At 39.9% G+C, this 14,593-nt stretch overlaps 1 protein-coding gene across 3 annotated transcripts in view; it reads left to right on the plus strand.

Annotated features, from left to right (window-relative positions):
• LOC143373480 (uncharacterized) overlaps positions 1 to 14,593 on the plus strand; it is a 126,275-nt gene that overhangs the window by 92,220 nt on the left and 19,462 nt on the right. For all 3 annotated transcript variants that reach the window (XR_013086472.1, XM_076820789.1, XM_076820790.1), the window contains exon 3: positions 13,412 to 13,732. Coding sequence is in view for 2 of the 3 variants with exons in the window: in XM_076820789.1 (XP_076676904.1) it covers positions 13,420 to 13,732 (313 nt within the window). In the remaining variant the exon portion in view is untranslated. The remainder of the gene's footprint in view (positions 1 to 13,411; positions 13,733 to 14,593) is intronic.

Below are 14,593 nucleotides of genomic sequence, written 5' to 3' on the forward strand. Positions count from 1 at the left end.
TTCAGCAACGTGCTTGTCCTATCATTCATCATTTCCACCCATTAATTCCATTCTTCCTTGAGCCTGCGCGGTGGATATTAAAAAACCAAGCAATTCGGTTTATCCTTCCGCCGAGCTGTCGGACTCGGGCATCCGAAGGCCTCTCTAACGCTAGAATTCTGAAAGGAGGATCTGTGCACTTGATAATGATAGAAACGGATACGCATTAGCAGCGTTACCTGCATCCTCGCTTTCGCGACGCGTACTGCCTGCTAATCATTAGAAAATTACAATCGAGCTCGGACTGCTCGTAATAACTTCCGCGGAACGTGAATTCGAGACGACCAATAAGAGATGTGGATTAACGCGAATCGAAAGGCAAGGCCTCATTACCGCTTTGTCCTGGGCGACAGGTGTCTGAGCAGCGAAGATGCTCGTGCGTTTCCTCTTGTGCACTGACTCGGTTGTTTCGCTGACTTTTACGATCATCGATGCTTTGGAATAATGTACGCACGACTGTTGCATTTGCTCAGACCAATTTTCCGCAAGAATGCGTTATATCACTGGGGGTGTAAGGCTTTGTTTCTTTCACCCTTCGTTGACACTCTGGGTGTGAGCCACCCATAAGCTGATTTTGAGGCTGTGTGTACCTTCTATGCAAAATGAATACCTTTTCTCCAAAACTGACTTACAAACTAATTTTTCTCTCAAAATATTATATCCGAGCAACAACTCTGTAGATTTTTAGCCTCTAATATTGAAATTTGTAAAAGTTACAACTATTTAAAGATTTTCTTCGTTTTTCTCGACATGTGGGAATCTAGAATTTTTTTCACAAAAACTGTGATTAAATTTCAATAAAAAAAATTATTGGAATATATTCTAGAGATCTTAAAACTGATCCATGATTTTTGTTATGACGATTGGATTCTTTAGAGGATAATGGCAGTTGTTCAAAAATTGCTCTGGGTGTGAGCCACCCAGGTATGTCAAAGTTGATCGAAAAAGGAGGTGTGTCAACGAAGGGTTAAATGTTCAAGGACACGTAGGTGCGGTTTACATTATTCCTAGTTAATACACTTCAAAATCACATGCATCAGTTTCGCATTCCAAGAAATTTTCTTCGTCTAAAAGTAGTGATGGGAGTTCAGTCTACGTTCTTCTTTATTTTTTACACTAATTTTCTAATCCCACATGTTTACTCGACTTTCATAAAAATTACCAAAGTTTTCACAGAATCCATCAAGGTTTTTAATATTTCTGAGGTTCAAATAATATTCAAAGTTTGTAGTGATTTGAAATACAATTAGTTAAGTAATGCTAAATTCAGAATTATCTGTTACAATTTACATTAGCATAAACCTTGATTAATATATTTTTAGTTAGTACCATTTACCACAGAAATGCTCAAATAAATTTTGATAGACGAATGGAATAAGGTAAACCCAACAATCTATGCATAACAGATTAAAGCTTATAATAAAATCGCAGGAATATTAAAAGAATATTAACGTACTGCAATTACGTTTTTATAAATTAAACATTGAATTTGGGTGAATATTTTTCTACGCGATCTTCGCTGCTTCAACGGATAATATATTTTTAAATAAACTATGTACAATATTTTAATTGAATGCTCCCACAAGAAAAGTATATTAATCAAGGTTTACATTAATGTGAATTAGAATTACGAATTCTGACTTCGAAGTCGAATTAATATGTAAAATATGTCACATATAGAGTGGACGGATACTTTTTTGACTAACTGTATTTCAGGGCTGGGGAAAATAATTTTTTGAAGTAGATAAATAGAAATAAATACCTTTATTTCTTCGAGTGTGTTACCTGCGTAACGAATGGCCAGGTCAGGGAAAGGTTAGTGAGAAGATCCGGACGTAGTCCCGAGTGTTGGCCGGGCATTTTACTGTACAACCTCGGTACAGACCTCCCTCGAGCTTGGCGCGCTCATCTGGCGAGAGACTAGGCCGCAACCCTCGGGTACAAGAGCGGTCCTCGAAATCGCGACAACCAAAGATTTTCAAGGCTACGTTGCGATGTCTTTCCGCCGATGCCAATGTCTGGACTTTGTCAGCGATGTACGTTGGATCGTGGGAATGTTTGGGTCTGTCCTCCATCTTGGACATTCGAGGGTAGAGGGTGAAACCTCTCCACCCACCATTTAAATAGGAATTTTTCAGCGCGGTGCGCCAGTTCACATTTCTGTTTCAAGCGAACAAGTTCTCTCGTGCTAACATAATTATATTCCAGCTACCGAAATCCCTATCTCAAATTTAAATGACTTAAATGTCGTGACTCACAAAGAGGGACACCAGTTTACTAATAAATAAATATATAAACAAATATTTAACTGTTTTAATTCGTAACAAGTAACACAGGATTTGACAAATAAACTTTTCTTCGAAATAGTAGTTACATGACAAAATAGTATTTCAAATATATATTTCAATACTAACTCGTACAAATACTATTGTGAAATAAGTATTTCATTGAATTATAAGAAAATAATATTTCAAACAATATCTATTTAGTATTTCAAATAATGACTGACTGACTGACAACGCAAAAAATGTATCTGCGTTCAGAAATATTTGCAAGAAATATTTACCTAAATATATGTAATCTTAAGAAGGTAGCGAGCGACATTTGTGAGATCTGTTTGGTCTTGAAATTTGTATCTCCTACTTTCGATTCCCTATTTCCTATATTTGAATCCGAGTGTAAATAGTAAATAATATTTGCTCAGGATTTAAGCAATTAAGGAAATATTATTTTCCAATGGTAGTTGATATAAACCTTAACTGAAATAGTATTTTCAATCAGTACTTTATTTAAGCATTAAATAAAATAGTATTTTCAAACTGTATTTGCTTATGGAAATATTTCGGTTTTTAGTATTGTGTCTGAAACTATTTCAAATTTTCCCCAGCCCTGCTGTATTTGTCACACGTTGCAAGTGATTGGAAGTGTCTCGAAGCCCGTCGCCACCTAAAACCCTACCGTCGTACGCAATTATAATCCTCATCCTGTGTTCTGGTACGACGAAAAAGTGTCGTGAACATGTCCAACCCTGCCAAAGATGCAGTGCGTTGATTTCGCGGCCGCTGCTGGTCGCGATCCCACGATATACGTTTTAAAGGGACCGGTCACACGTCGTCCTACCAGCATCCTGCGCAAGAAACGCTTCTTCCAGCGGGCGACAGGTGGTTTCCGCGCGAATTAACGAGTCCTCACGATTATCTTTTATATGCGTTAATTGGCGGGCCAGGGGGCCAAGAATTTTGCGTCTTCTTGGTAGGAGCAGCTCCTAACTTGTTGGCCTTCTGATAAGGAACAAGCACCGACTCTGACGTGTGGTGACTTTGTTGACCATCGAACGATGATCGACGATTTTTCCGAAAACGATTCGTGTCGCGGAATTGCGTTAAGAAGCTTGGATGGATGTTCGTACCTTGACGTTTTAATACTTTGATCCTTAATTTATCTGGGAGTAGATTGACCAGGTAAAAATTTTATTTTGACATATTTTACATAGGGTAAAGGACCCAATTACTGAGACCTAACCAATTACTGTCACCTTAAGCTATTTTACTTAAAATAACGAATAAATAAACTATAGTATATAATCTATAGCATAGATTATAGGTTGAATTACATAATTCTTTTGTGTATGACTTTACAACGTTTATTTATTCGTTATTTTAAGTAAAATAGCTTAAGGTGACAGTAATTGGTTAGGTGTCAGTAATTGGGTCCTTTACCCTATCTATTCATTTTGCTAGGAGACTTCGGAATGGACAATAATATAGTGCCTTAGTGATGTGGTAAAAGTAGAATAGTTCTAAGCATCAGTATTCACTTGCTCCTGCGGATTATAAATTCTTTTATTTTATTACAAGAAATAATAAAATGGGAACGTGGCATTGATTTAAGCTGCAGCAGGTATGTCTGGGAGGTTCGTTTGAACTAGGTCCAGCACTGCTTAGTAAACGATTTCAGATTCTATTGGGTTAAACAATCCTATTACTCTGAGAAGATTGATCTATTTATAAAGTTCAATGTTAATGAAAATTCCCTAATTCGTTTAAAAATGTCGAGATTGCTTGAGAAGTGCTAGTTTATACTATCATAGTTAGGATGAACACTTCGTTGGTATGTTAACACATTACAGATTGCTCCCACGTTAGTAGAAGTTGTAACCCATCTCAGAAAGATACAGGAAGCGTAGGCGTAGTTTCGGTTTGTCGGTATGTCACTAATTCTTGGTCAAATACAAGCCATGTTGTTCGAAAATGAAATCTATAAACCTGCAACTCCTATTCTCTTTGTATATCGGTGCACCGTTTGTTTTACCATATTGGAAAGGATCTAGTAATTTGTGAAAATAAGATTTCATTCTCTCAAAGATTTTGAAGGGGTCGAAAAATAAATAACCATTTAAATTTGAAAACTCTGAAGTGACTTGCTTTTTCTAATAATACTTTCCTCTTAAATTTTTTATTTATTCCATACCTCTTTCCTCTTTGATATTTGTTCTTACATACTTCACAGATGAAATGAATCCCCGTCGACAAATATGCTTCGAATTCAAAGCGCGAAAGTGTGACAAAATGACAAAATTAAGAAAGCAATCGTCAAGGAACTTCTTCACACTAGACACTTTCAGGACTATCAGCTTACATTCTGATACGTCCACAAATTTCCTATCCCTTTCAAACCACCACTTCCTCCACTAAGTATATCAAAACTGCGAATCCTGAATCACAAAACGATCACACGTAAATACGCCCCAATTCACGCGCCTCCCAAAGTCGCAGCCATCGAACAAACCATCCCCTCCGTTTCGTTCCACAGCCAGCACCTCGATCGATCGATTCTTCGATCCTCCGCGGTGTTTCGCGCAGCGCGTCGAGGGGCTTGAAAAAAATCGCGCGCGAATTAATTCGAGGCTGTGCTCTCGGAGCGGAGAGGCACGGTTTTTCAATGCATGCGCCGTTGCGTCGCGAAATCGCCGGGACGAAACACGCCAACGAAAGGGGATCGAAACCGACAGTCGGTGGTAGGTACCACGCGAGCGTGTTCGTAATTGAAAAGCAGAAAAATGAAAATTGAAAGTGCGCCGGGCCATTACGGCGACCGGCCGAACGCTGGTCTCGTTTCCAAGTTTTCTCTTTACACTTGGCAACAGTTCAGCCCCGCGCGATCTTGTAAAGCATAATCTACATTGTGATCGATAATGCGTTCCTTAATGAAACGACGGGTCGAATCAGGTACCCCACCCTCCGCGGCGTGGAACATTTTCAACGATAAACGAAACTTCTTTATGCCCCGTAATACGTATAGGTATTCTCAGAGACTCTTACGACTCATTTTTGCGGTCATTATGGATCGTATCTAAGACTCTATGGCTCTCTTCCGTATCTTTACGATGCATGCCATTTCGGACTGAAAAATGTAAGGTGCACGAGGAATTCATGTTCCCGTTGGCCGCGTTTTTTGAGCGCGGTGCAGCTTGCGATAAGGGGATCTTTGTTTTTACGCGATTTTAAGTTATTTCGCAAAAGGAAAGGTGGAATTTTCTCCCATGTTGTAGTTGAATATTCCAGATTCTATTCTATCGTAATATGGAAATATTAGAAGGTCGATATATACGTAGGTACTAGTATCACCCCACCATCTAACAAGAAGATTTTTTTAGGTGTCTCCCTCCGATTGTTTCGGTTCTTGGATATGTTTTAGAGGACTAAAAAATAAAAAAATCGTGTCTTCTTATTTTGACCCGTTTGAATATCGAAGGGGTGAAATGAAGAGGTACAAATGTGATTGACAACAGAAACATCATCCATACAGCAAGTTATGATGAATATGAAAATATCAAATTTTATTCAACACAATGTTATAATATTCTTTAAACTAGCCACAGGAACTTTTGTACCTCTTGTTATGGACTTTGAGAAATAAAAAGACACTTAGATCTTATTTTTCGGTCCTCTAAAACAAATCCAAAAACCAAAGCAACCGCAGGGTAGGGTGTCCCTTATAATGAGCTTTTTTAAATTTAAGAATTCGATCCCAGACCCCCCCGATTTATTTCCCTTTGGTGTGGTAAATATGTGTGCAATATTTCGGCTTGATTAAACAACTCTAAACCCTGCCTCAAGAGACTCAAAGTTTCAAACGAAACAAACTCTTGCAAACAGCTGCTTTTTAAATATGCAGCCCTGTATGTAAGCAAATGTGTGATGGAACTGGGGTTGGGACTATGGATTATCGATATCTTATTGATAACTTATTGATATTTAAAAATATATCGATAATATTGTTAAGATACCTATTCGTGGTGGAAGAACAAAGGTGGTACAAGTTTTCCATGTCTCCACTCTTTGGACTATGGCGGTAAAATATTTGTGCCTTCCACGAACCTCTGTTTCAACTGAACGATTATTTTCTAAAGGTGGAGACAAAATAAAAAGAAATAAAAAAAAATATAGTACATCGTAACTTTAAGCTTCTTGAGACAGGCTTCAGAATAATCCGATTGTGCCGAAATTTTGCATACTTAGGTACTTAGCACACCAAAAGGAATAAAATTAGCGGGCATCCCAACATTGTATCTCACCTTCAATTTTAAGGGACACCCTATCGCAGGTGGACACCTAAAAACGTTTCCTTGTAAGTGTCATTTTGGAAGACGCCCTAATACCAACACGCACATAGAAGTACCTACCTTCTAACACCTCAAGATGCATCAAGATCCCTGACAACCTAACAAATCACCTAATTACCCCAATTACCTAAACATCACATAGGTATAGTATTTACAAAGAGAAACGCCCAACTGTCCATGCCTATCGATAGTCTCCTACCTTCCAAGTCTACCACATGAAGCCTCGAACCTGCCACCTACGATTTCTTATGCGACCCAGTTATTTAGAACTGTTGCCCCTACGTTGTTGAATATCGAGCACACCGTGATCGACGAGCGTCACTTTAAGAGAACGGGACGTTTCACGGGACGTCCGGTAATCACCAGCGAATTCCTCTTGGTCTCGTTAAAGGAGCCCCTTCCTGGACGGCGATTTCGTTGATAAAATCAGGCCACTTTCACTGCAAAACGGTTAATTTACGAGCAAAACCGACGAGCACTCCTCTGCACCGGGAGAGCGTTGCGCGTTGGGGAACGAAAGGAGGGACGGAGCGCGCGATGATGAAGCATGCAACCAGAGGAAGACGAAGAGAAGGCGGGCGTTCGCTTTCTTCTCGCTCATCGGGCTAATTGAGCGCATCGAAAGACGAACGGTTACGAACCAGTCTGCGACAGGGGACTGTATTTTGCTGGTGCTGCATGGCTGTCTGAGAGGGAGCTCAAGTTGCTTATTGTGGTGGAAGAAGTGTAGTGACTCGCTTAAGGCACAATTAAGCTGGTAATATGATTGGGCGTACTGGTCTTCTAATCTGTTTATTGAGGTTTTTTTGGCATTTGTCGTTTGTCTTTGAATTTGCTACTTGTTTAAAGTGATGCGTACATTTTTGGAACTTGAGAGAAGCTTTTTGGGGGCGAAAGTTGCATGGTTCTGTGGAAGGTATTATGACTTCTTCTTGCTGTGAAGAAATGGGGGAAGGCTTTGGAAAATATGAGATTGGCATTGAACTGCAGAGTATTAATAATAATTACATTTCGTATCTAATTGCAAGTGCGAGACAGAACTCGGGGAACTTCGTTTGAGAAGATGAGTAGAATACTCACAAGGGAAGATCCCGAACCCGAAAATTCAAAAAATTCTGAAACTCTGCGAATATGTAGGGGATTTCTTCCTGATTACGATGCAATTTTTGTTTGCTGCCCAAATTCGCTCGAAGGGGGTGAAATTAACCCCTGAAAATTCGGCTATTTTCCGATTTTGTGTTATAACTCGCGAACTGTAAGAGATGGGAAAAAAGTTTCAAGACAAAAGTTACTTCTTTTAATTAGATCTATTATTTGGTAAGAAATTTATTTTACAGTTCACGAGTTATAGCACAATATCGAGAAATAACTGGATTTTCAAGGGTCAATTACACCCCCTCAGAGTGAGTTTGGGCAGCGAAGAAAAATTGAGTTGTAATTAGAAGGAAATTCCCTACATATTCACAAAGTTTCAGAATTTTTTGAATTTCCGAGTTCGGGATTGAAGATACGCGTGTTCCTATATAGTTTGTATTATGAATCTGAGCTCCATTTTATTAAGTTTATTATCTTACTCCATTTCTTCACAAAAGTCAGTGACATCCTACGACCCTTCCACAAAACCATATAACTTACCTACGAAAGGATTTACTCAAACTCCAAACGTGTAAAATCTATATAGTTTGTATTATGAATGTGAGCTCCATTTTATTAAGTTTATTATCTCTGCTCCATTTCTTCACAAAAGTCGATGACATCCTTCAACCCTTCCACAAAACCATATAACTTACCTACGAAAGGATTTACTCAAACTCCAAACGTGTAAAATCCTACCAGATAATTAGCAAAATTCATTAACACAAGATTAATGTGTCCAAGCAAACACCACCCCGTAATCACTTTCAAAGAGCACATCTGGTAACTTATACCAACTTAACTATAACTTACAAACCAAACTTAAAATCTTCAGGATTTAAAATCACCATCACCCCCTCTACCAATCAACACCCCAGGAGCACGTACCGTTCCAACATCCCTCCCGCAAACCTGAAAATGCACCAAATTCCAATCCCAATTTCAAATCAACAAGCCCCCATAAAGAATATCAAAAAACACATTCCACATCTTTTACCCCCGAGGCCATCGCTTTGCAGTCGACTCGAGCTGGCCTCAAGAGACATATCCATTTCACCATACGTCACTATACTCCTTCCACCCACAATATGACGCGAGACGGAAACGAAGGATGTAAAGAGTAGCCACGAAGAAGTAGCCGAGACTTGCGTGGGTGGTAAGCGGAAAACAGTGCGTTCACACCGAGGAAGATTGTTGGATGTCGCCTGTTTGCTCTGTGTTGGTGATCTCTCGCCTCCCTCTCGGTCCTCGCGTGCATAGACCCTCCGGAGTCAGCGTAGCGCGTCGCCCAAGAACGAACCAGAGGACCTTGGCGAGGGAAAATAAATAATAGCGAGCGGCCTTCGTGGCCGGCCAGCAGAGAGAGAGAAGTTAATTGCTCTCCACGTGGTCGTGCTACCGCCGTTCGAAAATAATATCCCGCGATCGGCGTAATGGCACTGTTACATGGGACACGTTGTGCCGGCCGCGACCTCGCGGCGCGTTCTTGACCGACGTTTTTCGCTCGTTTTCGCCACGGCTGCCCGTTGAGGTGTTGCTATTAATATCGATAAGTCTGTGGAGTTGCATGTACTGGGTGTTCCTAGAGTGTTTGGCCAACATCCGCCACCATATCCCACCGGGAGTGCTAATTAGCGTGAAGACCTGTCGGTGATGGAGTAATTGGCACGAGTGCTTCTTTCGGCTGGAGTGCTCCTTTCAGCGTGACCACCTAATTCTTGGGTAGATATAGTGTTAGCGGACTGTGGTACGTGTGTCTTGGAGAATTTTACTTGCTTGTGTGTTATTAATGGTGGCTGGTTGTAGTGTCTTCGGGTTGTGGGAATGTTTTTGGCAATGTTTTCTGGGAGGAAATTTAATTCTGTTAGGAAAGTAATTTATGCACTGCAGGACATTGGGAAGTATTGGCTCTGGGATTCTGTTTTGTTTTCTGTCGAATAAGTATTTGTGTTTGAATTTTTTAGTGAAGTGTATTACCGCCCTCTTTAGTTAAAATGTCCTATCTAACATTTTGAAGCAACCGAGAAAACTGAAGCTTTATCATTTACTTTGCACCGCCCTTATTTTCCTTCATTCAAATTAAAACATGTTGTCATTATTTCGTAACAGCCTAATATCATTTTTTTAATAGGTTTACCGGTAGGTGATGTATTATTAACGTACCAATTAATTCATTGTTTTAGATAGGATATTTTTAACCATTTGGAAAAAAGTTAGGTTGAATACATTAGACTGTTTATAAATCTTTACGAAGCACGTAGAGTTTTCTAATTTTTCTCAAAAGGTAAAAGACGTGTGGGACTTCAAATATTTCAACATATCTCAAGAAATAAAAAAATGGTAGATAGGACAGTTTAACTATGGAGGGCAGATTAATGGTTGGAAATTCTGAGTATATGTATCGTGAACCTTGTGCTCGCGAATTATGTAAATTGGGAGAGGAATCTAAAAGATTGATAATAATCTGTACGGAGCTAATGATTAGCATACCTACTCTGTTTATTTGTTTTTCGATACGTTTTATTTGAGCTCATGATAGGAATTAAAATTTGCTGTATGCGAAGTTGCATTTCTCTTTCTACGCTGAAAAAGACTCGATAAATATATACTAATCATTAACCTGATAAAAACATATGATTTCGGCGCACAGTTTCGGTCAATTAAAAGAATAAAAGCTAATTTTCAAATATAAGAAGTATTATCTTCCGACGTTTCGGTGAATATTTAGACCTTTATCAAGGAAAGTTTGAATAACTAAATACTGCGTATGCTTCTATCAAGCATGTTACATATAAGCATACGCAGTATTTAGTTATTCAAACTTTCCTTGATAAAGGTCTAAATATTCACCGAAACGTCGGAAGATGATACTTCTTATATTTGCAAATTAGCTTTTATTCTTTTAATTGACCGAAACTGTGCGCCGAAACATGTTTTAATTTTTAAAAAAAAAAATTTTACGGTCGAAATTCCAACTTCATTAATTAACCTGATAGTTAAGGAATATGGCGGGCAACCGAGGATTTCTTCTTCCCACTTTTTTTTTCATTATTTCTCAACCACTGGTTGCAATTTGTGGTGAATGTAGCGATTCGTTCTTGCTCTAAAACGGAGGTGCTTTTAGCGATAAATACTTTTAATATAGAAACACGATGCAGCCTCAAACACACGTGACCTTTTTACTTCCATTTGAAAAAAAACCTACACAGTTTCACTTTTTCCTGAAAATTCATGGATCTTAGTCTTCTGTCAGCGTGACATTAGTGCTCCACATCTTACTCATCACTTAACATAACATCCTACATTACGCTTCAAGTCAGTACAAATTTAAATTTCTGCTAATATCATATCATGTGATTAAAAATCTTCTAAAACATGTACCTAAACTAGTTTCTCCTCATCAACTCGCATTTCACTAAACAAATCACCTTAAAATCCAAAAACACCTTCGCATCCCAACTGTCAAGTTACCTTCATTCAAAATATTCAGAATTTCGTCAACTACTTCTCGCATACTCCCTCTGTGTCAATACTTTCTCATATACTAAAAAATTATAGAAAAAATCAAAACGTCCGATCAAAATTTTGAAGAAGAAGCACGCGTATATCGAAGCAGCAGTGCGCGCAGGAAACGTGAGCCCAGGTTGCGCACGGAATTCCCCTTGAATTCTCACATTCACGATAGTCTAATTAGAGTGGCGTGCAACGACGAAACATTAATATTTCTGCGATCGCCGGTGGCGTGGCTCCGTGTCGGTCTCGCCTTCGGGTCGTTGCATTCGACACGACCTTCGAAGTTCATTGAATAGGTTCTTGCTCTCTTAGCTTTATGACGAAGCTTATACGGGTGCGCGGTATCGAGGAGAGAAACGACTGGTGGGGAACAAGCAAATGATCGGAGAAAAAGTGCGCAGCTTCTCTGTATCGCCGTGCCGTTAAATGGATTCGCCTTAATCGGCGAGCATCTACCTTTTTATGCTGATTAGCTTCAAACGTATCGAGACAGTAAGTTTCGCTGTAAAATAAGTTCCTATTGAGCTTGGAAAAGGAGAAGTGCCGTGAAAGGTGTCGTCGATGCTAGTGGCTGTCATTTTCAACGTAATCAAATAAGGGCGCACGATTATTATTTTACGAAAAGAGTTTGCTACTTCTATCAAGAATTGTTCATGCGAGGGGCTACTTCCGCGTAGTATTTAATGGAAATAGTTTAAAATTTAAAGTAATCAATTAGAAAATATTAGGTACTTTACTTTCTCTAAAATCTAAAACCTCAACTTCTCGGTTATCAAAGTTCGAGAACTAATTTCGACGAAGACTATCCCCGAGTTCCCAAAAGAGTCACAGCCAAACTTTCCACAGAAACACGAATAAGTATATATAACAACAACACGGCCTAAGAATACCAATTTACCCTCCAATTTTGCATAGAGTATCCCCTCTTTTTCTGAAATCGTCGCGCGGAATATTCGGCTTACCGCAATGCAGGGCGCACGAGGTACGACAGACGCGTTATTGTTCTTTCGGATGGATTTCATCGTCGCGGCTCCAGTCGGTCGGTGATTTATGTCGAGTTCATTGCTGCCCCCTTCGAACCACAAAAAGCCACGGGAGTATCGGCTGCGTGAACCGTCCAGAAGGATTGAACGGTAAATCGTACTTGGAAACTTGCGGATCGAAGACGCAGCCACGTTGCAACGAATACGCGGCCTCTTCGTTGGCGTTTTTACGCGGTCGGTTTTTAGAGGCGAGCTAAATTTCAAGCGAGCACCCATTCCTTCCATCGCGGCGCATTCCGTCCCGAAGAATTTGACCTGCAATCGACGGCTCCCGACGTACGTGACCGTTAGCTGAAATCGAATGAGGGCAAAATTCCAGCCCTATAAAAGTTCCAGCGAACGCTAACATGGCGGATCGGTTCTGCCCTGATGCTGGTAGCTAATGTGGTGTAATCGACGTCTCTGTTTCATTATTTTTCTTAATTGAAATTCTTATGGAATTAGGATATTAATTTTGCTATGAAGTTCAATTATTTCTACTGGATTGAGCTTCTATGCTTTGTTCGGTTGGAACGTCTACTTGTTGATTTGGTTCGTAAACATTATTTGAGTTGAATGGGCTGGCGAACTGACACAATGTAGGTGTAACGTGATTTTTCATTACTTGTTGTGGAGTTATTTTTAAAGTGACTGTTTCTACAGCAAGGCAAATGCTTCTGAATGCAAATGAAAGAAAAACGAACTCCACGCAGTTGACAATGGGAGAGATATGAATTTATTTATAAGAACCACTTTTCACGAAAACAGACAAGAATATCAAACTCCGATAGTCTGCATTTTTGAAAGAAATTCGAAAGCAGCAAAGTGATGACTTAAACCCCCCCTAATTTCACATAAACTACATCATATTTCAATCTCGTCCAAATCCCTCGCACACTGTGCAAAATATAGCGACCTCCATTTCTTGCTTCATAATAATCCATTTTCCACTTAACAATCCTGTAATGCATTTTTACCAATCATAGTTTCCTTCAATTTCTCCGCGCCTCTAATTCCACGAACTATCAATCAATTTAATTGAATTCCACTAACATTGCTGAACTTGCTCTGATTCCAGGTGGAAGGATGTTCAAGCGGCTGTCGAAGTCGAGGCGCCACAGCGCCGACGACGTCGCTCTCTCGTTGTCGAGCCCGACGACCCTGGACGAGCCACCGGGGACGTCGACGCCCCGGGATAACTGCCAAGGTATCAGCCCAGCCGCTCTGCTGAGGGTCTCGAGGACGAAGTACTCCAGGAGAAGCTGCGGGGACGCGAGCGCCATGCAGGCGTTGCTCGCCCCGAAGCAGGAGCAGGAGCAGGACGTCGCAGAGGCCGATTATCAAATGGTCACCGCCGTGCCCGCGTTCATCGTCGAACACGAGCCCGAGAAACAGCGAGGTAATTTGCGACCGAGTCTGTCCGTGCCAATTAACCCGTCCAGTGATCGATTAATTTCTCGAGCAAAGACGTCGCCGAAATTGCAGCTCGGCGATCGAGGTGTGCTCCTGATTGGGGCGCAATCGTGATTTTTACTCGGAATCTATGTCGAATCTTGGGTTCTTCTTCATTTTCTGATTGAACGTAGCTGGGGGTTTAATCGGTTGCTTAACAGAGAGGACGAGTAACTCTTTTTCTCCCATGTGGAATTAGATGCTAGGTGTTAGTTGAATGAGTTTGTTTTAAGGAGTATTTGTGAGTTTGAAGTTTCGGAAAATTAATCTCTTTTATATTGAAATCGACAGTATATCATCTAAAGAATGTTCAGTTAAAGTTTCATATAGAAATTCGAAATATTTTCGAAGTTATATCGTTGAGAAACAAAGCAGGTCGTGCGATCTACGCTCGGTATTGAAGGGAAATGCGTGTTTTTCTCGAAACAACGTTTCTCAAACTGGCGTGCACGATTAAAAGAAAAATAGACGTCATTTTGTGTAGAACTTTTTGCGTTATCTTTTGTATGACTTCAATCTAGTGGATCCCACAAATACTTACCGATTTCTTTTTTTTAATTGAAGAAAATAGGTTTTAAAAATAGGCGAAGATCGTAACTTTTTATTCAAAAACTAGTTTTAAGCCTAAGCTTTAAAGAACCATCAGATTTTTCGATTTCCGATGCTACAGTGGTCGAAAGTCGAGATAATCTGGCCAAAACATGAAGGTGACTTTTGATTTTCCTCCGCCTTCTATAAAAACGACATAACTTTTTTATGACAATATAAAAACGGGAAGTTACAGCGCAACCATAGATTAATAAAATGC

The sequence above is a fragment of the Andrena cerasifolii genome, chromosome 9 (assembly GCF_050908995.1).
Source record: "Andrena cerasifolii isolate SP2316 chromosome 9, iyAndCera1_principal, whole genome shotgun sequence".
NCBI lineage: Eukaryota > Metazoa > Arthropoda > Insecta > Hymenoptera > Andrenidae > Andrena > Andrena cerasifolii.